This window comes from Labeo rohita, chromosome 11, assembly GCF_022985175.1.
Source record: "Labeo rohita strain BAU-BD-2019 chromosome 11, IGBB_LRoh.1.0, whole genome shotgun sequence".
Taxonomy (NCBI): domain Eukaryota; kingdom Metazoa; phylum Chordata; class Actinopteri; order Cypriniformes; family Cyprinidae; genus Labeo; species Labeo rohita.
In genome coordinates this window covers 25815011-25825691 of record NC_066879.1, presented here as the reverse complement: position 1 = coordinate 25825691, position 10681 = coordinate 25815011, and the positions used below count along the sequence as shown (strand labels likewise).

The following is a 10681-nucleotide window of genomic DNA, read 5'->3' as shown; positions in this document are numbered from 1 at the left end:
CTGTTGTTTTAACTCCATGGATATAACAGTCAATGAGACACTGTTTTCCCACTAAAGCGGCCACACCCAGTGATTTGTTTGAATTTGTTCTCATTTTGGCACTTAAATTCTCTTACCCCTTTATGCCCCTTCTGTTGGCAGTCTTTCTTGTGTTTGCCCCAGTGGCGAGCCTGACATAACTTGGAGCAATATAGGGCTTTTTGGCAGGATGTGCACACTCTTAAATTATGACCATATTTGAGACTGGACTCAGCTTCCTGTGATGCAAATAGGATCTTCTGTCTAAGATCCAAAACATGAATTAGAAAGTTCTGAGGTGTCTCCTTACTGACTTCCGACATCAGTTGCTTGTACAGCTCTGTGGCACCCCTCTCCTGGTAATGTGAACGAAGGATTCTTCTCAAGGTAGGCAGGGTTAAGTTTGCTTTGCCCTCTAGATAGCTGCGTAGCTGCATACCAGGTACAGTTGCTTTAATCACTGCATGGACTATTTCGTGTTCAGGGACATTTTTCTTTTTTCCATTCTTGATTTGATGGGCTAGGCTAGAAAACTAAGTTTATCTTTCTGGCCTGGTTCCCCAATCTGACCAGATATTTTGAACTCCCTTTGCCAAAGAAGTGATTGGGTAAGATCTTTTGTCGGGACACTGCCCTGGAATGTCTGATCTTTTTGACTCTCTGTCTGTACCTCTTGTTTTGATTCACCCTCTTTTGGCTGTAAGGATAGCTGTAAGGCTAACTGGAGTGCTTCGATCTGTTTTTGCAATTTTTCTTGTTCTGACATCTGAGTTACATGCAATTCCTTTTGCTGTGACTCTACTGTGTTTTGATTTGACAACTGAATTTCAGTGATTTTGTCTTTAAGGTTAAGGAGAAATGACATACCCTGGTCTTCAAGTTCCTCTACCTCATCTCTTTCAACATACTTTACAATATGTGCAATCAGAAATGAGCGACTCTTCCCCAAAACATTCTCTCTTTGCGTACCAACAATTTTTAGAAAGTCACATACTGCAATCAAATGATCACTCTTGAGTGAGTAAAGTGTCCCCACTACTTCCAGTCTTAAGTCCTCCAGTGTGCTCATGTTGGTTGTGAATAAGTGGTCAGTGTAAAGCAGAATGTCTACTTGGTTGGGAAGAACTGGCAGCTCTCCTGGTTGGATAAGGAACCTCAGATTACTCGCACTCCTGCCCGTCCGGTTATGAGACTACTGCACACTGCCGACCTCCTATCGTTGTCGTTGTGGTTGCAAGGTGGGATGTCGTCACATGGCACTACATCGATCGGCAGGACCAGGAACCATCCATCCTCGCTGGGGCCTCCAAAATGTTGCACCCCTGAAGAAGGGGAAATTAGGACATCAATAAAAGACCACACGAACTCATACTGCTGTCTATGCGTTGAGCTGTATTGGCTGTGACGCACAGCGTAGTTCGTGTCAGCTACTACCTGCAGTTTTTGATTTCCCCCTACTGGACACTCCTTGAATTACACTTTTCTTCACAAGTTAATCCACAGGATTCAAAACAATAACCTTAACTGTAATAATAACATCGAATTATATAAATCATATTGATTTTAACTCTTTCTATTTATATTCACGTTGAATCAAATTGATTCTGTAACACTTTTTTTTAAAGATCATTTTGATCTTTTTAACCACTACACTTACGGCACTTCCCATTCATTCCTATGGTATCTGTAAATGGCCAGTGAGTGTCACACTCTGAAATTTAATAGACGCTAAGGCTGTGATTGGTTATTAAGGGAGATGTAATACAGACCCTCTCATCTCCCTATAGTAAGAAAATCTCTGTTTCACCCCACTAGCAACGGCCCTGGCACAACAACACAAGAGGTGGGATTTGTTGCATGAACCATTCACTGACAAACATAAGCTGTCATATCCAATCGTAATGCGATGGAGACATTGTCGCCTCTGACATGACTTTGTCCATTAATTTTCAATTACCCCCCACCAAACTCACCACAGGCTTTAGGGGGTCTGGTTAAAACTCAGTGGGCTCAGGGGGGGGGCGAGAGAGACGCAGACTGCCACTGTAACTTTACCTGCTGGGGTCGACAATGTTTCTTTAGAAAAGCAAATGATTGATACACTTTTTAATGTTATGTTTTGTAATTGCCATTGTTTTGTTTTTGTACTATGAATTTTTTTCTCATCCAATATTTCAATGAGACACTGCCTCCACTTCTATATATCAGAAGTGCCAATGAAAGCTACAATTTGCCTTTTGCCGATGGCCAAATATTTGTTGGCCAAAACTGTGTTGCATAAACATTAATGTTAACAAGTACAGCACCATATTATAAAGCTTTACAAAATTGCAGAGGTAAGCAGTTGGGTGTTGGATATTTTGTTGTGCTTAAAATGTAATATTTAATTTCATTTGAAATCATTTTATTAAAGTAGTCCTTACAGTGTCTCTGTAGGGTTTTGATAGAGCAGATTTTTTCCTTTTGCTGAGTTGCACACTGATTAGCACAGGAAATCTTCGACCCTTTCGGTTACTGCCAACACGTCTTAACCGCTATATAACCGCCTCTAAACCCAGTGCATGATAAACATTACAAGGTAGAGCAGGAACCACATCAATACGTAGTCCTTACAAAAACAATCTGGAAAAAAATACAACGGATGTACACATCCAAATAGATATCTTAATATTTTAAAAGAATCTGAAACCAGAAAATCAAATCAATAATCTCTAATTATGCAACTATTGTCTACACAACAGAAATTCAGCTCAGACCTCTTCACACTGATAAAAAAGTTTCATGAAATTTTGTGTTTATGTTTCACCTGCCTAAAGGTGCGATAACATCTACCGTTGTTTCGTGGGTGAAATCCAGTCATTTTGAAAGCTTTCTTCATGATGTGGAAATAGACTTAAAACGAAACTTTTCGCAATGAATTCAGGTTGGCCACATGGATTTGCCACGGTGACCAACAGAAAGCTGCCTAGTTTCATGTTTCAGAAAAATGTATGGTACCCCTGTAAGCACCAGGAAACCACAACAGCTCGGTAGACTTTTCAAATAAGCTCTGCACCTTTCACACTCTTATTCTTCAGTTTGTTGCACAGATGAATAACAAAAATAAATCTGAACAACTACATCATTTTTCTCACTTCTTTTTTTTAACTGCATTGCACGTAGATTTTTGTCTTAGCCTCGCTAAGAGGAACTGATTATGCGTATATGAGAAAACAGCTTAAACATTATTTATTCCCATGAGAAGAGATTTCATGACAAACATTTGCATTAAATTTACACCATCAATTGTTAAGAAAAAACAGTTTAAATACTAACACTCATGACCCAATCAGCAATAAACCAAGTCCCTCTTAAATATCTATACTGACGTGGTGGAAATAAAAACTCCAGCAATTTGCATTTCAGAAATATACGTTTAAGAAAACATGTCTCTCTGTGATAAATTTAACGTTTTAAGGAAATAGAGAGAGAGAGAGCCTGTTATTGCAGTTTGTGGTTTCTCAGCATGTGACATGCTAGGTTTTCTCTACTTTGCCCATCACTTGTGCACAGATGGCAAACAGCACAGAGGTGGCACTCTCTGAAGTTACAATGAGCTTCACGAGCGATTACAGCTCCACGAGCGATTACAGCTCCACGAGGGATTACAGCTCTGCTCACGTTTTTCCAACAAACTTCACAGATGAGTATGACTACTACACCATTCCCGATGAAACGATGGACATGACATTGCTGCCCATGTCCAATATCTACATTCCTGTGCTGTACATCATCATGTTCCTCACTGGCTTCTTTGGGAACCTGTTCGTTATTGTGGTCATCGGCAAACGGCGTAAGAACAAACGTCTTGTGGACACCTTTGTGATGAACCTGGCGTTGGCCGACCTTGTGTTTGTCTTCACGTTGCCGTTGTGGGCGGCTTCGGCCTATTATGAGGAGTGGCCCTTCGGTGAGGCCATGTGCAAGATCAGCAGTTTCATCATTGCAGTCAACCGCTTTTCCAACATCTTCTTCCTCACCTGCATGAGCGTAGACCGATACCTGGCTGTGGTGCGTCTCATGGACTCTCAGTATCTGCGAAGCAGCAACTGTGCTCAGATCACTTGTGGCGTAGTGTGGATCATTTCTTTCTTCCTAGGAATTCCATCACTGGTGTACCGTAAGCTGGTAGACGAAATGTTGTGTTCGGAGGATTCGAAATCCCCTTTCGTCCAAGGAATGAATCTTCTGACCATATTTCTAACCTTCCTGCTCCCTGTACTGATTCTCTGCCTCTGCTATGGGTCGATTTTGGTTAACCTGCGGCGTCACTGCCACACCGCCGCAAACTCACGCGCAGAAGCCAGAAGACGGCATTCGGTCAAGATCGTGTTCGCCATAATCGCTGCCTTTTTGATCTCCTGGCTACCTTTTAATTTGTTCAAGACCATCCAGGTCATCCTACTGATAAAAACAGGAGAGCTCAGCAGCGAAACAAGGGAGATCATGATTAGTGGACTCACGCTGTCCTGCTGCCTGGCATTTCTCAACAGTTGTGTAAATCCAGCCATCTACTTCTTTTTGGATCAGCATTTCAGGCGCAGAGCTTTGAACCTCTGTGTTAGCTGCCTGGTTCAAGGAGATGCGAACCACAGCTACGTCTCATCTAATTCCCTCTCTAATGGCACATCTGAGACTTATCCTGGAAGTACATCGACCCGCGGGCGGCTTTTTTCACTTACTCTTAAAGACTGAAACTTGCTTTTCAGTTTTCAGCTCTCTTTCTTTATCAGTGAAACTATCAAAAAAAGCTGACGTTAAGATCTTTAGTTTTAAGCATTTGCTTAAATCAGATTTTAATTAATCATTTAGAGCATTTAATATGAGCATTACATAAATTCTTACATTTCTGAGCAATGTATACACAGATTATGCATTAAACAATTTAGTAATGTATACATTTTGACAAAAAATATTCAGTAATTTAGAAAACATCAATCTACTTGGTCATTGTGCAGTGTGAATTTAGCTACAATCATAAATATCCAGACTTTGTGTTTATAGGCTTCTAGCAACTTCTAGCAACAGTTTCTTTTTTATATGTACATGTCAATATATGCTAAATCATAAAATACTGCATATGATTTTGCATTTATGTATAATTTTTGAGCAATGGTCTATACATTAACTAATTTCTTACATAAAAATACATTATGCATGGTGAACATATCACTTACTGTACAAAGATTAATTCAAATGTACTGCAAGCAATGAGAGCATTCACATACTTTTTATAGTAATCTTAATCAGTCATCTAGAAAGCCTCATGGTTATTATATAGTGATTTAGTTAAAATATTCCTAGATACAATTTTAATATAAATGTTTTCTTTTTATATTTACTTGTGCATGTATGTGATGTAATAAAATGTCTTAGAGTTATCAAAGTCTCTTTCAATTTTATTTAGAATATTGTAGCATACACAAAACACTCGAATCATTATATATGCAAACTCTTAAATTTAAATAACATTTTAGCAGCCTTTATCTTTTGTTTTACAGCAAAATCGCCTACCGTTCGTCAAGGCGTGTTACGATATAGCATCCCAGTTGAAAATCATTGTACTCATCATTACTACAATTGCTGAACAAATGAGGATGGCATTGGTTTTAGAACAAAGGTTTCATTTTATTCTGAAGAAATTTTCTCATGAGAAACTGAGTGGGCTGCAGCGAGACTTGAGAGTTCAATGCTTCGCACTTGGTGGTGGTATGGCATCGCAGTTCCCCTTCTAAATGAATCACACAGCAGGTTTTGAAACAAGATGGTTCTCGCATGCACCGCTCAAAAGGCAAACTCAGGTCACAACTTTCGTCTTTGGAAAAATTAAAGAATGCACTGCGTTAAAAAGGAATGAAAAATGCTGGCCCAAAATAAAACACAGCGAAAGGAAGAAAAGCTACCAGCCACGAAAACGTCTTTCCATTGCCGTGTGTTGCCTTCCACAGCAAAGTAAATAATTACATAAAATGATTTATTTTTATAATTATTTTATTTAAAAATTTAAAAAGAAAATTCAAATGATCTGTCAGAGTAAGAGTTAACAAGTGCCAGCGTCAGTGACTCATTTCAACAATCGAGTAGGATGTTTCTGAAAGTTCAATGGTTCATTGTTTTCTTTTAGGCATGGCACCTAGTTTTTAAATAAATCATCAGATTTACTGATGATCACGGAGTTGCCCGTTATCACTAAAGCTGTACATTCATACAGCATAAAAAATCTTAGAATACAAATAATATAAAAAAATAAAATAATTAAATTATGCACCAGTGCAATTTTCTGAAATTTTTGCTTCTTTTTTAAAACTAAATAATTCATTGAAACAAATACAATCTTGAGTAAACATTTTATCCAGCCTCTGTTCAACTGACCCAGGTTCATTAACTTTGCTTACTTGTTTCATGTGCCATCAACAAAAACAGCGCCGCTTTACCTCGACACATCAATCCCACATGTTTTTTCTAAGAAAAAAAATAGGTTATGACCTATGTTTTACTTCTATGTTCACTTTTTTACAACTGCCCTCACCGACCACAGTTTAAGTTGACATAAGAACCCCGGTGAGAATGTTATTTCACAAACATTCTCATGAACGTCTTTCCCCTTCGTTGCAGTTACTGCTTTGATAAGCTACTCTCGGGTTGATTGTGAATCCTCTTTCACAACTTGTTATTCTGTCCACAAATTTAAAGACACAACAAAGGAAGTTTGTTAGTAAAACTGAAAGGTTGGCATACTGTATGAGATCATATCTCTTTTTTTAATATATGCATGTTTAGATTAACAAAACAGTCTCACTGTTTCCGGTTACTGAAAATGAAAAGATAATTATATATATATATATATATATATATATATATATATATATATATATTTTATAGGTACTTAATGTACTATAAAAATTCAAATAGAAAACAAAGTATTACTTTAAATATCTCAACTTTATACATTTTTCACGTTTTTTTTTTTGTTTTGTTTTTTCAGCTCTGTGTAATATGTGGAAATTTTTAAGAAAAAGTCATCTAGATAAGATCATAGGAAATAAGAAAAAAAGAAGTTGTACACGCCACTTTCTTGCACCAGTTCACTCACAGGGTGCTTCGGGGGTTTAGGTCTAGGCAAAGGCATTAATTTTGTCCACAGAAACGCACAAATTTACTTTACTCAGGAAACACATTTTCACAAGGTTTAGGCGGCCACAGCTTCTATTTACTCTCTGCGGTAAATGGACTGACAAAACGACTCAGTAGCACTTAAGCTTATACTGGTTATTCACAAAAAAAAGTTTTTTATTCATAATTTAAACTTATAAATGTGTGTACACTTGTTGGGTTTCCCTGTTTTATGGGGACATTTTTTCTATACTGTACAAACCGTATTTTCTATCCCCTAATCAGTGGTGTATAAAGTACCTGAAAGCCATACTTAAGTAAAAGTACAGATATCTTACCAGAAAATGACTTTAGTAGAAGTTGAAGTCACCGTTTAGAATATTACTTGTATGTGATATTTATTGTACTTAAGTACAAAAAGTATTTTTTAAATCTTAAATGTACTTAAATATCGAAAGTAAAAGTACAAGTAAATGCAAAATGGAAAAGATGCATATATATATATATATATATATATATTTATACACAGCATGACTAGCAAGATTGTATTTTTGGTTAAGAATCAGAAGTACTTCGTCTGGTACTTAGTGACTTCCATTCCAACATAAAACATTTCTGAAATCTGCATTTAGATGTGTTTACCAATGTATCTCAGAGGGGACATGGATGCATTTAAACTGCAGTTACAGATGCATAAATAGGCCTAATGTTTTGTTTTTAACATACAACTATTATTTAAATAAATTATTTAAGACATGAAAAAATAGTCGAAATGTGAAAACAAACCCGCCAGTAGGTGGCAGCAAGTGGGTGTTAATCATAGACTGTAAAAATGTTCATGAGTGAGTCATTGAGATTCAACCGATTCATTCAAGAACAAGGCAATTTGACTGTGTTAATGGGTGAAGCAAAAAGCTGATTCATTCAATAAGTAAACACCGTCCATTGCTCAGAGACGCAAAACAGCGCTGTGATCTTTGTTTGGAATTATTTTTGTTGGCAAAATTGAGCTAAAACAAGTAGTAATATGTCTAAAATATAAGTCACTTATTGCTTTACTGAACTTAATTATAATTAATGTGTGATTTGGTGATATATCCTACTTGATTATGTCAGATAGCTCATCATTATGCAACACTTACCATATTATCGCATAAGATATACAGTATAACGCACACCCCAGACTCGGAAAATGAATCAGCCGCAGTTGTGCACGCACTTGTTTGCACATGTGCAAAGGTGTTTTAGTTGTGTAACATGCAAGTGCCAGACCACTGATTCGTCAAACCTGTTTTTCTGCAGTCAGTGTTCTTCTGACTATTTTGTAGTAAGTAACGAATATGGGAAATGTATTGGAGTAAAAGTATACATTTTAAGTAGGCTGAAATAGAAAAACTCAAGTAAAGTACAGATACTCATAAAAAAAAAAACACTGGCCTAACCCCTTCACACAAAACTTTATGCATTTTTAGATTTTAAAAAAACTTCTGTATGAATTATAAGCTTGTTTCCTCTTGTTGACTGAAAAATGTACTCAAAATGTCAAAGTTTACTGGTATTACTATACATCTGGTGACATTCGGTCCCCATCATGTAAGGAAAACCAGTACACACACTGTAGTTATCATACTTTTTGTGGAGCCCATTCGGGAGAATAAAAATGAATCATTCTCATTTTCACACCTTGCTGCCAAAATGTAGGGTAGAGTTGGGGAAAATGCCCCCTTAAGAACTGTGTCATTTAAATGTGTTCAGAAACATTATCATAGTTTTAGTGAGAACATGAATTATAAAGAAAGTATGAAAAATGTCCAGAGTTTTCATGTTATTAGATTTTTAACAAAGATTACATTTACCAAGTCAGACAAAGCTATTTGCTTTAAACAATTTCAGCAAATCAGAGTACAGGCAGATTTAGCTTATTAATTAATTAAAAAAGAATAGAATCAATACTTATGAATGACAAAATTATAATAGCCAATTTGAAACATTTTGTTAGCTAATGCTAACTGGCTGTCTAACTAGCTACCTGATGCTAACATGAAGTAATTTTTAAATTTAAAATCCAAAAAATGTTATTCAACCAACTAGTTAGAATTCTTTTGATAGAAAAAAAGGAATTTGAAGTTCAGAACAGAATAACTACAGTAATTGCCCCACCTGGCTAGAGGTGTTTTACCCTACTTACTATGTTTGAGAAAAAAATGTTGTAATTCTTAAAATATAAATATATTTTTATTAAATAACACATACTCCCTATCTACAGGCCTTATTGTTCTTATATCATTTATAACTGTGATATTCTACAAAACAACAAGCTTTAAAACACTTTTTTCTTACTGATGAAAATTAAATCATTTACTGTGAAATCCGTTTTCTCTTCAGTACATCACCAGTGTAAACTTCATGGTGAAAACTTCTACATCACTCTTGTAAACATAGTTACAATAAAAATCTGTATTGATTTCATCTTGTGGTTATTTTGGGAAAAACAGTAGGGGGATGTTATACCCCATAGGAGCATTTCCCCCCACTCTACCGTATGTGGCTAATGTGTGACTCATTATAGTAAAATTCAATCCAAGTTTACAGTATGATTTGTCTAGAGACACAGATCAAAAGAACTAGAAATGAGTTCAATCACTTGCAGAGTAAATGTTTTTCCTCTTAGGGGAAACCACACAGTAGGTTCTGGCAAAGCACTTCAGGAAAAAACTGACAAACCCGAATTACACAGAACTGTTACTCCATTGATAAAAAAAAAAAAAGGTTCTGAAGCAATTATGCAAAAGTATGTAAAAAGTATCTTTTTTTTTTTTGTAATACTGACTGAAAACATGAATTGTCTCATTTGGGCCCCAAGTATTTAAAAAGTATCTTTTTTTCTGTAATACCGACTGAAAACATGAATTGTCTCATTTGGGCCCCAAGTATGTAAAAAGTATCTTTTTTGAAAACATTGTCTCATTTGGGCCCCAAGTATGTAAAAAGTATCTTTTTTGAATTGTCTCATATGGGCCCCAAGTATGTAAAAAGTATCTTTTTTCTGTAATACCGACTGAAAACATGAATTGTCTCATTTGGGCCCCAAGTATGTAAAAAGTATCTTTTTTTCTGTAATACCGACTGAAAACATGAATTGTCTCATTTGGGCCCCAAGTATGTAAAAAGTATCTTTTTTGAATTGTCTCATATGGGCCCCAAGTATGTAAAAAGTATCTTTTTTTCTGTAATACCGACTGAAAACATGAATTGTCTCATTTGGGCCCCAAGTATGTAAAAAGTATCTTTTTTTCTGTAATACCGACTGAAAACATGAATTGTCTCATTTGGGCCTCAAGTTAACTCATAAAGTAAATGAAACAATACTAACTTAGATCTGTTTCAACTTTTGTATAAACGAATCTTGGTAGATTTTTTATCTGTTTATATGTTTCATCATTATCATTTTTGTCAACTACCACAAAACCCTGAAGAAGAAACCTCACAGCTCGCTGCTGACATCTCGCGG

General features: G+C 36.3%; 1 protein-coding gene across 1 annotated transcript; it reads left to right on the top strand.

The window, feature by feature from the left end:
- Positions 1–2436: 2436 nt before the first annotated feature.
- gpr25 (G protein-coupled receptor 25) lies at positions 2437–5427 on the top strand. Its single transcript, XM_051122622.1, has one exon. The coding sequence runs from the start codon at positions 3571–3573 to the stop codon at positions 4750–4752; it is 1182 nt and encodes a 393-aa protein (XP_050978579.1). The 5' UTR covers positions 2437–3570; the 3' UTR covers positions 4753–5427.
- Positions 5428–10681: the final 5254 nt, after the last annotated feature.

Excerpts from the sequence above, each read along its gene's own strand:
- gpr25 (XM_051122622.1), top strand. The coding sequence starts at position 3,571 with ATGGCAAACAGCACAGAGGTGGCACTCTCTGAAGTTACAATGAGCTTC.